Source organism: Liolophura sinensis, chromosome 6 (genome assembly GCF_032854445.1).
Source record: "Liolophura sinensis isolate JHLJ2023 chromosome 6, CUHK_Ljap_v2, whole genome shotgun sequence".
Lineage (NCBI taxonomy): Eukaryota > Metazoa > Mollusca > Polyplacophora > Chitonida > Chitonidae > Liolophura > Liolophura sinensis.
In genome coordinates, this window is record NC_088300.1 from 34,590,606 (window position 1) to 34,606,857 (window position 16,252).

The 16,252-nt window shown below is 40.2% G+C and overlaps 2 protein-coding genes across 2 annotated transcripts in view; both read left to right on the plus strand.

Annotated features, from left to right (window-relative positions):
* Window positions 1-15,793, plus strand: part of LOC135468846 (uncharacterized) — a 34,295-nt gene extending 18,502 nt beyond the window's left edge. Inside the window, exon 6 of the mRNA XM_064747299.1 lies at window positions 15,784-15,793. The gene's annotated coding sequence lies outside the window, so the exon portion shown is untranslated. The remainder of the gene's footprint in view (window positions 1-15,783) is intronic.
* Window positions 1,197-8,334, plus strand: LOC135467126 (heparanase-like). The gene is made up of 10 exons (XM_064744887.1): window positions 1,197-1,521; window positions 2,272-2,390; window positions 2,738-2,908; window positions 3,273-3,432; window positions 3,754-3,801; window positions 4,224-4,424; window positions 5,504-5,603; window positions 6,294-6,397; window positions 7,400-7,533; window positions 8,162-8,334. The coding sequence occupies exons 1-10, from the start codon at window positions 1,301-1,303 to the stop codon at window positions 8,332-8,334; spliced, it is 1,431 nt and encodes a 476-aa protein (XP_064600957.1). The 5' UTR covers window positions 1,197-1,300.
* Window positions 15,794-16,252: the final 459 nt, after the last annotated feature.

A 16,252-nucleotide genomic window follows, 5' to 3' on the forward strand; every position in this document is an offset into this window, starting at 1 on the left:
GTATCTCAGACGAGCACAGAATCACTCACAAAAGAATAATGAATGAATGTTGTCCACAGCTCTACATTCAGACGAAAAATAAACAAAAGCTTTGGGGAATATAGAAAAGCAATCTGTACGCTACATCGTTGAATATTTAAAGACAGAGGAGTGAGACGTGAGACGTGAGACATAATCTAATCGCGGACTCACTAGATGCGCGTTCAGTCCGATCCGGGGACATTTTTGGCACTCGGTAGTCTGTCCAATACCTAAACAATTTCGCGGGTCCGAATCCACCTCTCGATGCCATGGTTTGTTTGCCGGTTAAGTGGCAAGGAGCGGTGGTTTTCTTAAGGCACATTGGTACCCTCCGTTTTGAAGCTTGACCAATATAAGAGTACAATTCTTCAGTACGGTGTTAAACACGTGTGAAATGAATAAACAAATAAATAAAAAGTCCCTGTCAGTATCTTGGATAGGGAATTTCTTGATTATTCTCCAGGTCTCAAAGTCCGTGGCCCTTGGAGACAATAAAATGCAAGGGACTATTTACGCGGTCATGTTTTTAGAGACAAATAGTTTTCATTTTCCTGAGATAATCATTTCACTCATTTCAGACGTGCCCGTTAACAATAAAGGTTATTAACCAAAACTACTTCAGGTTAATCCAAATACTATATCCGGACGATAAACATCGCACATCTCCACAGTGTCTTTACTGGCCATCATCATGGGGATTTCAGTTTTATCATTGCCCAAGCTAACCATACAATGTTGCGCGTGACTTACTCATTTGTATATAACTCTTCATTGTTTGTATTTATATTTTTCTGTGGAGGATACATGTGTCTGAAATAAACACAATCTGTCTACCTGTCTGAAAAGAAGGGTGCTCTTTGCTACAGCAGACATGGGTCACTAGCTAGGGAGACTAGTGACCCATCATGATTATATAGGCTGGCTGGTGATAGGCTGGGCTGGTCATAAGCTACAAACAAGTCATGTACATGACAGTTACACTAGCTGTCAGTACTTAAGTAACAAAAATAACACTTAAGTAACAAAGTCACCCCAGTTCCTGGCGTTACACTCATCCTAATTTATGCAAAGCTCATCTCTGGTTATGAAGGTTGCGGTGTTCTCCGGCGTGCATATCTACATAGATCAGACGTGTTCCAGATAAAATACAGATAAAGTGACCTACATATGAGAAGTTAGTAAGCTAGAATGGACCTCATGAATGTTTCTCGTAATTCCAGGTGTTAATGAGACGGATTTTTAGCATTTACCATCAACTAAGTAGAAACATATCGGCAACATGTTTGCGAAGTTTTGCACGATAGTTCTGTTAGCAGGCTATGTACTTGATACGAACAGTTCAGGCGTCGGACTCAAGGTACCCAGCGAGGCCGGATACAGACAAGCCATTGACGTCTCGTTTGATGGCGAGACCCCTATGTACCTCGTAGAAAAAAACTTCATCAGTTTCACGCTGGATAGCTACGCCTTTCTAGAACACCTGAGGAATTTTAACGTCACGTAATGTAGCCTATCATATTATTTTTCTCTGCCAGAGTTGTTGTTGTTGTTGAACATATATTTGACAGGGCATTATCTTGTTCTGTATAACTCGGGTATAATCTTGACAGCTGCATCTTTTTGAAAGTTATTTTTGACATATATGCAGGAGTTTTATTTATTCATTTATTTACTTACTTATTATTTATAATATTCTGATTATTGCACAATAATTCTGGAAATGCTCCGTCATGAATCTGCTACGGAGTTTTCATATGCTTGACGTGTTTAATGATTTACTTATAATTCATTCCTTTCATTGTGTCATGGCAAATATATGAAATGTCATGCTATATTTTCTGCATTTAATTTTTCATTCACGTCGTAAAACAACATTTATATTGATTAATACAAGTGCTAAACACCAATTAAGTCAGTATGCACCTGCTGTTTGTCCGAGTACGCCCGTTAACGCCAATCATATAAATAAATAAATAAGTACATGTCGGACACATGTTGTGAGGACAACGCAATATTCTGAATGATTCTTGACGAGAGACAGTAAAACCTTTACTTACATGTACTTCTGCTTAAGATATGCTGCAAAGGGGCATGTAATTTGCTATTATTTAAGGTTTTACTGGAAGCGTTATGATAAAACCCTATAACTGAGGTAAACTGACAAGAGGTTGGTATTTCACCGGTTATGTGTGACCGATTGGCTACTGTCATAAACTACCATCTTTATGCTGTTACTTGTTTGTGTCACAGCGACGTGAAGTACCAGAATGTAGCCCGTGGACTGATTCCAGCTATGCTGAGGGTTGGGGGTACAGAAGCAGACAAGCTAGTGTTCAGGTATCCAGATCGAGGCTTTCACGTCATCACAGGTATAACACTATATACCAAGATGGCGAGATGTGTTTGCCTGTTGATTTCATTTCTTAGCTTGTTTGAGGTTGAAATGGCCATACCACTCTCTGTGTAGCAATCTTAATAACAGCATATCAATGTGGTTGTGACATTTGGACCTGACGAGAAAGACATGACGAATGGGATTATTACGATACTAGTACTAGTTACGTCCTTGAAGACGGAGAATTGACTTACATTTGAAGATAAGGTGAACTTAAACTGTAACGACCTCCCCCTCCTCATACGATATGCTTGGTTTCGCGGGTAGTACATTTTATAAATTTCCAAATTTATAACTATATTTCTTTGTTTTTCATTTCAGCTGAAGACTTTGACAAAGTGTGTGAATTTACCAAAACAGTGGGATGGAACATGAGTTTTGACTTAAATCTGCTCTACAGAAACAACAGCCAGTGGAACGCTAGTGACGCTCTAATAATTATGAATTACGCCACCAGCAAAGGTTATGCAATAGATCTGGAGCTGGGAAATGGTGAGGGATTGTTTACAGTTTATAACAGCTTCTACTAAGTTAGCATCTGAATTAAACATTTGGTTCTCTAATACTGAACGAAGGATATAGGATTTACATGGAGTAATAGACTGTAGACAACTTGCACTTGCGGCCATGTTGAATCTGTAACAGAAGAATTTCATGGTTCAGTGCACACAGTGAAAGGCAACAGAAGAGGCCATGAAATTCGTTTGCTGTAAATTAAATATTAAATCATTTTAAAACTGAGATTAAAGAACGAAGAGAGTATTCAAAAATTCTTGTTGGTCACTTATACTATACCATAGACGTACTTACATATTACATGTTCTTTGTTTCTTACTGCATTTATATCCCGTATCAGAACCGGACTTGTACAAGCAAACACAGCGCGTGGCTCCCGCCCAGATCGGACGTGACTTCATGAAGCTCCGGGAAATAATGAACTCCATGCCTGCTTATAAGGGGAGGCGACTCTTCGGGCCCTCAGTCAGCTCGGGGGCAGCTCACGTCTTCTTGGGAGAGTTAGTATTGCATTTGTATTGAACTCCGATTGCTTTTAATTCAAAACATATTTAATTTCGCAGTGGTTACGGCTGAATTAAAAGATTGATTACAATTCTTGGCAATGTTGCAGAGTTAAACCATAATCATTCATTCTTACCGTTTATTGGCAGTAATATATTTAGTTTAATACTTTCGGAATTGAAGTGGGCGTACATAAAAGCTATAACTACCGACCTTGGACATCTGGCTTTTTAATTGAAAAATTATTAGCCAAATAGATAACTAATTAATCACCAAAGAAGTCAATCTAAGATAAAAGCAGTTATCTTATTCATCAGGTTTCTGCAAACCGGATCTAGCGCCATTGATGCCGTCTCAGTTCATCAGTAAGTAGACATGTTTTCACACACTCTGCGTGATACACTTCTTTTTTGCGCCACAAATCAACGTTCCGTATGAACTCGTTCATGAACAATCATTTCAACACAAAAGTTGTGTTTCAACAGGTCTACCCGCATATGTACACATAACTGATACTCAGGTATGCATGAAATAGTGTTAGAATTAGCTGCCATATTTTGTGAAAAGATATGTGCAAATGAGCTTTCTTACATTTTTAATTCAACATTAAAATATGAAAGCAAATGTTACTTTCCTAAAAAAAAATGAAAAAGAGTAAAACGAATTAAAATTGTTATTTATAATAAGCTGCTTTTCCTCCGGCATTTGGTACGCCCTAGCAACAGTTGTACACTTTTACTCTTTGATAACGTATAGAGATGACTGTTTTTTTTTTTTTCGAAAACAGCTATTACTGTGGTGGGAAAGATCTTACTCCGTCCATGATGGTGGATCCTAATGTATTAAACAGTATCAACTATACAATATCCGAATCCAGGGCAACCATTAAGGAAAACTCCAAGGGAACTCAAACACTTTGGCTGGCGGAAGCTGGCTTGGCCTGGAGTGCGTCTGCGCCTGACACTTCCGGATTCATTGCGGGATTTATGTAAGATCGGCTCTGCAATATGCTTCAGTGAAACATTAGCATTTTATGTACGCCAGTTTGAAGATCTTTCATCCCTTATCCTACGGGAAAAGTCAATGTGCCAATTTGAAGATCTGTAATCACACATCCTGTAGCAGTGGCTCATTGGACTTATTTCAAAACTGACATTAACTTTTCATCTCGAAAGAAGAATTCATCTTCATGTATTATATCATACTCCATACAGAGCATGCGCCGCTCTGTGTGCTTGCCTTACATTACCGCCACCACTAGCAAATTTAGAAAAACGCTAATGTCACTGGGTAGAGGGTGATAGGGCAGGAAGTGGTAAAACAAAATTATTTATGAATGTTGATTAAATAGTTCAGTGCAAGAACAACAGTGATGAGGATAATCCTGAAAATGCCTGCGGGCGTCACGCTGGCTCCAAAGGTCAGTCTTGTCTAGTTGTGGCATTGGTGTAAAGCGGACGTAAATAGCGGTAAATGCGCTGTAAGGAGTATGGTATTATATACCTGAACTCATAAAATAATATGTTTGATAAAACTATCCACCAAAAGGTCGCGGTAAACAAAATCGTGATATTTTTGTATTGCGTTGTTTGTTTGTTTTTGAAACTGTGTGGGCATGTACGGAATATGTCTATATCTGGAATACGTTTGAAGGTTAACACATGGGTCACCGAAAGCCCTTGTGAAGCTGGGTTATAATAACACTAAGCCGGCAGTTTAACAACTTGAATTACTGAGTCATATAGCACGTGAATGGTCATTCTTACGTCACAAGTGGAAAACGTACCCTGATAATAACACGTAATTTACTGATTGAAATGAACAGGCCTAATCACAAAACAAGATGATTTTAGATATCAGCGATTATTGATGACCTTTATGTCAAGTGTAGGATAAAATGAGGAAAAAGTCGCACTGAACATTTACAGGTCCTATTGTACTGCGGAAGCATTCATACCACACGGCCACGAAGATCCTCTTTATCACTGTTATCGGTGTGAATTTAACCCCTCACTTAACTGTGTGAATTTAACGGTCTATTACCCCTCCTCACTCTGTGAATTTCAGGTGGATGGACACTCTAGGAATGTCAGCATCCAATAATGTCACCTTAATCGCCAGACAAACCTTTGGTAATTTGGTCGGCGACAATGCGACACCGACTCCAGTGAGTAAACTTGTTCCAGTCGCCAGATAAGAAAACTGAACAAAATACAATTGCCATAGGGACCTATTCAAAACCAATTACAATCGGAAAGCTTTACTTTGTTCTTTTCCATTATGTTAACAACGCTGAGCCATAGAGAAGCATCAATGTTAAGTTAGTGTTTTGATAGTTTGATTATTTACTTGGGATTTGTCGTAACTATCACCATAATATGAGGGAAATATCGTAGCGATGCCTAACTGTTGATATATGTTTATAACGCTGACTGACTTCATATCCCCTCCGAATGTCACAGACCTCAAAGATCACCTCCGCCGGACCTAAACTCACTAACACCAGGCCCACACCCATACGCAAGGGGGCGAACGAAAAATTGCTATGATTGCTAATGCTGATGTTTTGAAGCCAAGGGGGGCGAACGAAAAATTGCTATGATTACTAATGCTGATGTTTTGAAGCCAAAGACTGATGATTTAAACTGGGCAGTCTTCATTTCTTCCACCAACAAACTGATAGCCGTCGAGAACTGAAGTAGTCTTGAGTAAGATCGACGTTAAACAAAAATCAGTGAATCAATTCAATCAGTCAATCAAACAATCTTTCTTTGTTCAGTGTCAATTTTCCTTTTTCATCTGTCATGTTGCTGCGATGTCAAGGCGGAGGACATCATCCTACTTTCCTCTTTTGTAGGAGTACTGGCTGACGTTCTTGTTCAAGAAGCTGGTTGGACAACGCGTGTTAAAGGTGTCCACAAATGACAACAGTGGTTACTTCAGGATCTACGCCCATTGCTCGTGAGTTATTATTCCATGCAGCCTTTCCGCTGTGATTTCTCATATTCTTTAAACAGTTATCTTGACATGAGTTACTTGTTGCATCTGCGTGGAAATTAGTGTTTGTATATTTAATAGCCTCACAAGTAGAATGAGACAGCTCCATATAGCCTACTACGGATATCGCCAACTAAACTGGCCATCACATGGGATTCCGAATCCATGTAGCATAATCGGCAATTTATCGGTTCATCTTGATTCAGTGCAGTGAATGATACTTACACGACAGCGGTAGTGTTATTGCCATATGCTACTATTGTCATTTTAGCCAGCAACCTCGGCATGGTCGTGGGTTCCCATGCTCTGTCTGATTTCCTCCCACCTAAACATTCTGGTCGACGTCGTTTAAGAGAAATATTCTTGAGTACGTTGTAAAACATCCATCAAATAAATAAATATTATCATTTTAAGGCTTAATCGCCCAGGTGGTGTGACCTTCTACTATATGAACCTGTACAACAACACCGTGAGCTGGACGCTGCCATCATATGAGCACCAGACCTATGATATCTATAGCCTGACTGTGGGGGGCAACGGTACAATGTCATCCAGGTGTGTGCTAACATTACAATACAAACTCGTCATATGAATATATCACTAAAAATATATCAACCCTACAGGTAATGGGCAGGGTTTATATGAATTAACGCTCGACTGATTTTCATCATACATTTTTTTTTTAAAGTAAGCAGTAATGTCACGCTTACATGTAGTTACATTTTCTGAACAATATTTAACAAAAACACATCTGTGCAGTGCAATAAGGTGACATGAGATTTTTAACTGGTAATTTTATTACAATTTAAAGTCCAGAGAAAATGTCATTTTATACTGTTTTATAATATTCTTGAGTACGGTGTTAACACCATTCAAATAAATAAGTAAATACTGATTTTATTGTGCAGCACTGACTGGAGACTATATTGGCAGCGAATAATTGTCTAATGCACATGTTTATTTCAGCATTGTAAACCTGAACGGCGTCCCGATCAGCATGGACGGCCTTGACCTTCCAGTGCTCAGTCCCTTCACCTCACAAACATGGCCGGTCCCTGTCCCAGCATTCTCCTACGGCTTTCTAGTAGTGCCGAATGTTGGTATAGACGCGTGTCGATAAATGTGACTGGGTATGGCTTTACTGTAGGAATATAACGGATTAGCAGACCTTCATTCCGAATATTATTTCTTTGTATAGTTGTTTGGAGGCCTCGAAAATCTGCCTGTATTAACAATGGATATTTCTGACATTATCTTCATTCTAATGTCCAGAATACAATACAGGAAAAGGTGATGGTTTCATACTTAAATGAAATTTCAACAATGCCCTTAAGACTTATGAAGGGCACATTCTTTTTAAAGATGGAAATTCCAGAAGGCTGTCTGAAAAGTCTCTTGTCAACATTACCAGGACAAGAATTGGTTCTGACACCATTGTATCGTCTTAACCACTGACAATATTTACTTATTGACTTATTGATTGGTTTATTTATTGGCTTTTTATGCGGTACTCGAGGATGTTTCATATAGTACGGCGAACAGCATTACAGAGGGAGGAAACCGGGAGGAGCGCGAAGGGAAATCCACGACCACCCGTAGGTGCTGACAGACCTTCCCGAGTACGACCGGAGGGGGCCAAGAATGAGCGAGACGTGAACTCACAGCGATCGCATTTGTGAGAGGCTCCTGAGTCATTTTGTTATTCTAGCACTCTAACTTCTCGCTTAGATGAGGGAGGGAAGGGAAGATGTGGGAGGGAAGGGAGGAGGTGGGAGAGACAGAAAAGGAAGTTGAGGGAGAGATGGGAAGGAAAGATGGGAGAGATGGAAATGGAAAACGGTGGAGAAATTGGAAGGGAAGATGACGGAGAAATGAAAAAGAGAGATAAGGGAGAAAAATGAAGGTAAGGTAAGGAGAGACGGGAAGCGTAGATGGGAGAGATGGAAATGGAAACTGGTATAGAAATATCTTGGGAGGATGAGGGAGAGATGGAAAAGAATGATGAGGGAGATAAATAAAAGAAAGATGAGGAGAGACGGAAGATGAGGGAAATATGGAAAGAGAAGATGAAGGAGAGAATGAGCGGGAAGGAAGATGAGGGATAGATGGGAAACGAAAGGAAGATGAGAGACGGAAAGGTGAGATGGGCAGGGAAGATGGGAGGAAGAAGGGAAGATAAGGTAGAGTTGGAAAGGGAAGAGTTTGGGGAAAGTTCGCCTATTCCATAGTCAAATGTATTGCAAATAGGAAAAACCTTGATTTTAGCAAGAATTCCTTAGATTTTTATGACCGACAGGCAATTCAACCGTTTTATGCACTTTTAGTTTATGACATACAAGCTTTTAGTGACCAGGGCACGTGTGTCTGATAAAATCTACATCACATGTAATGTCGGGCATAGAACTTAGAAAAAATTATGTTAATATTGCAGGCCATGATAATTTGCAAGGAAAATAACCTATGGATTTACTGTATTCCCTCCGGCTGTGCGTGGGAAGGTCTGGCAGTAACCTGCGGATAGTCCTGCGTTTCCCCCGGGCTTTGCCTGGTTTCCACCAACCATAATGCTTGCCGCCGTCGTATTTGAAATATCCTTGAGAAAGGCGTAAATAAATCATGTAAAGTCAAATACATCAAATGACGAGATGTAATTTGAACGATCATGGTTAGCGCAGAGTAAAGGCAAGTGTAGCTAAACGTTTAGCCTCAAGACTTCACCCAGTACAACATGCCCCTTAGATGTACACATATCTGGAACCGTAGTGAGATCTGTTGTGGAGTTAAACAATACAAAAATCATTAATGTGGAGGGTAACGGGTGGATCCCCGGTGCGTTAGCCACACCATCAGTGACAAGTTCACCAGTGTTACAATGGGTGCGGCCATTTTTAGACACAACCGTTTGGATATGTTCGTCAAGAGGTAACGTGAGTCATTCGTCCTCCTTCTTACATTCGAAGTGCTTGTGTTTGATTTTCACAAGTATTTCACCTGACAGAATACGGAATCAGGTGCAGGGAGAGGAAGGAGGGGTTAAGTGTATCTTGGGCAACGTGACATCGTTAGAATGGTCCTTCAAGTCAATTTGTGCATCTTGTACTAAGTTTATTTATTTATTTGATTGGTGTTTTAGGCCGTACCCAACGATATTTTACTTATGCGACAGCGGCCAGCATTATGGTGGGAGGAAATCGGGCAGAGCCCGGGGGAAACCCGCGACCATCCTCAGGTTGCTGGCAGACCTTCCCACTTACGGCTGGAGAGAAAGCCAGCATGAACTGGTCTTGAACTCAGAGCTACCGCATTGGTGGGAGGTTCCTGGGTTATTGCACCGTCTTCCTCTAACTGAAAATTCCCTGACTAGCTCAGTTTGTTTGAGCTAGTCGCGGTAAGCTCTGCACATTGTGAACCCGAGTAGACAGTGGTGTGGTGAGTGGGCAATCCATCGAGCGTATCCTGTATGCCGTCACGGCGTTTCAAACTTAGATTGCTTGAAAATGAACATATTTGTATACAGCAGTAGACTTGATGTAGTGGCAGATAAAATTTTTATGAGATTTTTTATTGACATCAGAGGAACAATTTGATGCTCTGACAAAATTCGCCCGATCAATCAGCTAAGAAATGCTGTTGATTTGATTCTCCGCCGCCGAAAAGACGGGAAGTGGGATCCCAGTAACACTGAAGGTATGACGTCGGCATTTGAAACTTGGCAATGGTAAGGGCATTTCATTAATATTGGGTCATGAATGTAAGATACGAATTTTAAGGGAACGTCATAGTATCCCAATAATAATTCTATATTGTGTTTGGATTGTGGCTAGAGGGATAAGTACCATTAATTGTATGTAATGACGGATCATTGTCATCAACATTAACTATCTTGTAGTTAGACATTACCGTGAATTGTATGAAAATCTTGTTGTTAGAAGGATCATTACCATCAGTTGTATTTAAACGATCTTGTTGTTAGAAAGGCCATAATCATCTATTGTATGCAATGGATCTTGTTGTTAGAAAAATTATCACCATCAGTTGTATGTAATAGGTGTTGTTAGGAGGATTATTACTGTCACTTGTAATGGATTTTTTTCTCCATCCAGAGCCAAATGCCTATGGTTACTCTGGACGACAGGTCAATCCAGATCCTGCTCAGATCGGCCGGGATTACGGAACCCTACGGAGCCTGATGAACCGGATCCCTTCGCACAGCCACAAATATCTGATGGTATGTTTTATGTTACTTTCAGTTTACTTCCTCTGAGAAAAATCCACATCCACAAGATGCGATTTATGCATGTGAGCTTTTTGAAAGGTTCTTACACTAATGTACGCCTATTTGTTGAACTCTTTTATCATTCATGTCAATCGATTCAGGTGGTTGAATAAACTGGGCGTCGCCGCCAGTAACGGGGTGGCGTTTGTGTGCCGGCAGTCTTTCATGGGAGGTAACTACGCTCTGGTAAACCACTAAACGGGTGATGCCTTCCCGGGAAGACATGCTCCTGGGGTCATGGGCCGCGAAACACTTGCGGAAATGGAATAATGTCTTTGGACTGCTTTTCCTTTGCATCCAAGACTTAAATCTAAGCTTCCTGTCACCCATCACTGCAAGAGAGTTTGTTTTAATTTTGACTTTGTGGATTGTCCTTACTTGGACAGCAGTGCACCGAAAGGTTCAGTATATGGCATGTACATATCTGGTCTTGTAGCACGTTAGATCCTGTGCGTTGCATGACTATTCTAATCATCATGGCAAGGTATTACTAAAACACTAGAGTGTCAAGAATATTCCACATAGTACATTCACTCTAATTTGGTGTCTTAAATTTGACTGAGTACAATTGTAAGTAATTAGTAATTTAAACTATTAAATTAAACGCTTAATCTTGCATGTACTGAATACCATGTAATGGTTATATACATGTGTTGAATACAGTTTCCAAGAGGGTTATTAAATTTACGCGCCAAATGTTCAGTGCTTCTCGTACTTTACATACAAGTACTTTCTTAATTGGTTTTTTGTGTTGCATGTTTCTAAAGAAATTCTTTTCACAGTTATTAAGATGGAACTTCAATTTTGGTTGATCATTTGTATACAGATGTGCTATGTGGCCTAGATTATGTTCTGTAACCCTTGCTAGAATGTCCTTCTGGATGCACTCAACCAATCAACATCTTTGACATTTTGGCGAAGACTTGCCCCAGCAGATTCAACGGAAATTCTTTACAAAGGGCATTTTTCTCTCTGTGCTGTATATACTGTTGCCTCCATGAAGCACCCGTCAAACTGTATTGAACACAAATGTAATTCATCCGCCCATAAAAGACTCCTTGTGTCTTTCCATCATCACTGAAAACTGTTGACTACTTCTGTTTGCATGAATCTGTCCTGATTTATTACTTTGTATTCTTTTTTTAGTTAACTAGTGGAATGTCTTTAACGCTGTTTCTGTACAAGTCTGTAAAAGTATGCGATAAATGCACAATTGGAGACCGATGCAAATATGGATGATCGTTTACCACGTGGTTCTTATAGGATTATTGAATATGTCTGCTTTTCAAACGACTGGTTGGAAGAAAGGTGCCTAAGGTGACATCTAGTGAGTATAACCTCAAGTTCCGGATATATGCCCACTGTTTTGCTGAGTAAGTCTACTTGTTTACTACAGAATTTCATACATACATACATACATATATAGACCAACACCTGTCAAATCTGGCTCAGATATTTTCAGGCCTGAACTACAAACCAACCATAAGTTTTGAGGAGATGACCCGCACACAGAGAACCCCAGGCGAACAACTATTATAATATGAATCTAAATCTGAAGACCCAGAAGACTCCACTTGTGGTGACAAATAGCCCACAACCTGAGAAACTACAGTGTATCATCAACCATCTACGTCTTATCTTAGAAGATGATAGCCTGAAGAATATTATCACAGATAAACCTATCTTTTGCCTCGACAGCCTGAAGAACATCATCACAGATAAACCTATCATCGCCTTGCTTAAGCCTGAAGAACATCATCACAGATAAACTTATCTTTGCCTTGCGACAGCCTGAAGAACATAATCACAGATAAACCTATTAACGCTTTGCGACAGCCTGAAGAATATCATCACAGATAAACCTATTATCGCCTTGCGACAGCTTGAAGAACATAATCACAGATAAACCTGTCTTTGTCTCGACAGTCTGAAGAACATCATCACAGATAAACCTATCTTTGCCTTGCGACAGCCTGAAGAACATCATCACAGATAAACCTATCATCGCCTTGCTTAAGCCTGAAGAACATCATCACAGATCAACCTATCATCTCCATGCGACAGCCTGAAGAACATCATCACAGATAAACCTATCATCGCCTTGCGACAGCCTGAAGAACATCATCACAGATCAACCTATCATCTCCATGCGACAGCCTGAAGAACATCATCACAGATAAACCTATCATCGCCTTGCGACGGCCTGAAGAACATCATCACAGATAAACCTATCACCGTTTTGCGACAGCGTGAAGAACATCACAGATCAACCTATCATCGCCCTCCAGCAGCCTTCTAAAGAATGTTGTTGTCACTGACCAACTACATAGAAAAGGAGGACAGCATTTGGAGCGTTCCCGTGCGGCAAACCTAAGTGCCTACACCCCAACATCACCTCTTGTGCTATCGTACTTGGACCAAACAAGGAGAAATTAACCATAAGTGGATCATACACCTGTTCTTCAACTAATGTTGTTTATGCAATATCCTGTTGTGGCTGCCCTTCTGCCATATATTGGACAAACTGGACAGTCTCTCGGGAAACACCTTAATGGGCATAAATTTGACACTTAGGAACAAAAAATTTACACGAACCATCAAGGTCATCACTTCAACGAAGAACAACTCTGTCTGTGTCTTGAAACAAAAACACTTCAAAACTGAACTGGAAAGAGAAATATGTGAACAATAAATCATTAGAAAATTTGACAGTGGTCAGAATGGGGTTCCATTCCCACTGCAGAGAAAAACAATGGAGTTCCGCTCACCGTGCTTGTGATCGCCAACCCAAGCACTACCAGCCAACTCATTTCACGTTCCTGTTGTCCTTCATGAGTACACATAGCTGCTTACTCAACTTCCTCTTCACACATCTGACGAAGGCTGTTATATACAGCTGAAAGCTTATGTTCTCAAAAAATAGTTAGTCTTAAGAGTACTACCTTTATATATTTATTTATTGATGGTGATCTGCAATTTATGGTTTTTACATAGCTCCACTCTAATATCTGAAGAGTTGAGATTTCATCTGTTTTACGAAATTATCCTGTAAACTCCAAAGTCAGCAGCATTGCGTAAATTGCACAATTTTGCCTGGAGGAAATCCACAGAATCCTTCTAAAGTTTTTCTTTGCTTTAGTTATCAGACGCATTACTTGGGCCCAAGTGAAGATGCGATAGTTTTACACTTCAGCGATTCATTTCAGTTCATTTGATAAGGAATGACTTCAGTCTTTGCATCTTTTGTCCACTCCTTCTGAGTTGCCCCAAACTTTTATGTCGTGTTTTTTTTCTTCTTATTATAGAAAAAGGCTGGGCTGACGTTTTATTTACAAAACATGTACGATAGTGATGTGCTGTCTGCATGGGAGAGATGGCTCGCTCACTTCTACGTAAACACGGTATTGACTGACACCTATTACAGCGCATGCGCAGCTCTCTACGCTCGCTTTACATCACTGTCACTACTTGCAAATTGTGTACAGAATGTAGAACAACGCCGAGGTCTCTGAATTCACGACGATAAGGCAGGAAGTGGTGTCAGAAACACACAAAATCTGTCTCATCCTTTGTTTTTGTTCCTACAAGAAACTTATGCATTTGCTTTCTTTCAGGTATGCAAAACATGATAAAACAGATATTTGCAGGCTGCAAAGGTGAAGTGTGTCCAGTGGTAGAAGTGATGTAAAGCAAGCGTGAAGATCTTTGCAAGCGCCGTATGGAGCTTATGTTACACTCAGTTTACTTATAGATACAGAAAAGGAAAACGGATAAAGGTGTTTACCCATATTTAAAGAGGAAACGCAATAGTAATCCAGACCGACCTGAGATAATTAAGTTTAGTGAATCTAGGCGTCAAAACAGGCATTAGAATACCAGTTGTCAACCAAATGGACGTTCCTTGTCAATAATCGCCAATTCCGAAAACGTTCAACACAAACCACCAAAGAACTAAACCAGTATTAAATTGCAAACTTAAGGCGGATTTATGCAAAGCAGTCGAGAGTTTTCATTCACGATGAAAAGGCGCAAGTAATGTTCTATAGGCGATTGAATGAAATCAGTATCCAAATTGCGTACCGTGCTAGTTTGTAAGTTGTCAACATTCTCTGACTGGTGTGTTACACTATGGTTAGAATATTTGATTTATAATACGCAGAGCCAGTATCATGGGCAGAAGAGACCGAAGTACCAAGAATAAACCAGCGGGGAAACATGAACTTTCTTACATGTGACGTCAGACATGTGACGTCAGACAAGGAGTCTCCAGCGAACTTCATGAACAGACCACATACAGGTTATGCCACCACTTACTGCCCCCAAGCCTCTGTATAGGAACAATAAAGATGGTGAAATCTTGAAAATCCCCCGTGTGAACGAACATCTCCTGTGTCCCAGAGATTGGAAAGTCAAGCATCTTTACTGCATCTGTGATAAGCTGCTGTAGCTAAAAATAAAACTTGCCATCGGAAAATACTGGCTAAAATTTAATTTATTACAAGGTTAGAAGTATTGTGCAACAAACTGAAACTGAAAATGTGCTTATGTAAGTATACTTTTTCAGTGAAATAGGTATTTTATCTGTTTTCAGGAAGGAAAAGCTCAGTGGTAAGGAGATCCGGCAGACGGGAGACAACATGCCACCCCTACCTCCCTCCCACGGGTCAAGCCGACCAACCATCATACACGAACACTCTTACGGCTTTCTCGTCTCTCCCTTTGTAAAGGCGTCAACCTTTCACTGAACCACTAAACGATTTATCACCATAGTTTGGTAAAATCTACAAAATTAATAATAACGATAGCAAACGTACTTCATTCAAGATATGTAAGCCATACCTCTTTGCCCTCCATATTACAGTAATGAAATTTAGCTTAGCATAATAATATCTTCAGTGTTTAACACCCGCCCCGATAGAACAGTGGGAGAGTGTCCGCTTCGGGAGGCGGTAAATCTCAGTTCCTGGATCAATCGGGTCACACCTGAAACCTTAAACAGGAAGTTGTAACTTCCTGCCTTGGCGTTCAGCATGAAGGGAATAGTGCAACCACTGGTTGACGCATATCAGGCTCGGGTGGGGCACCTTATTTGGTTTTGGTAAGTCGTATCAGTGAAGCAACACTAGATAACAGAGCGGTGGAAATCCGTCCTGCAACAAGGAGGCATATTACACGCATTCTAAGAACTCCTTCGTCGTCATATGACTGAATAATCGTTAAGTACGACGTTAAACACCAAGCACTAACTCACTCAGTGTTTAACTGGAGCCTCTGTGGCCCCATAGTGAAATATTAGTGAAAAGACCAATCAAGAAAATAAATAAATTTATTGTCTAATTTCGTTTATCAAAATCTGAGCAAAGATTTCAAATATTTAAGCTGGTTTATATGTGGTAACCTGGAAATCTGAGTGTATGTGGACCTGGTAATCCTTAAGAAATTCTGGTGTGAACTCCGAACACGCAGTCTGCTATATACACCGAAGTAGTGTTAAACTGGCACAAGTGTGTGTCTAAAGATATAGGATTTGTCCAGTGGGTTGA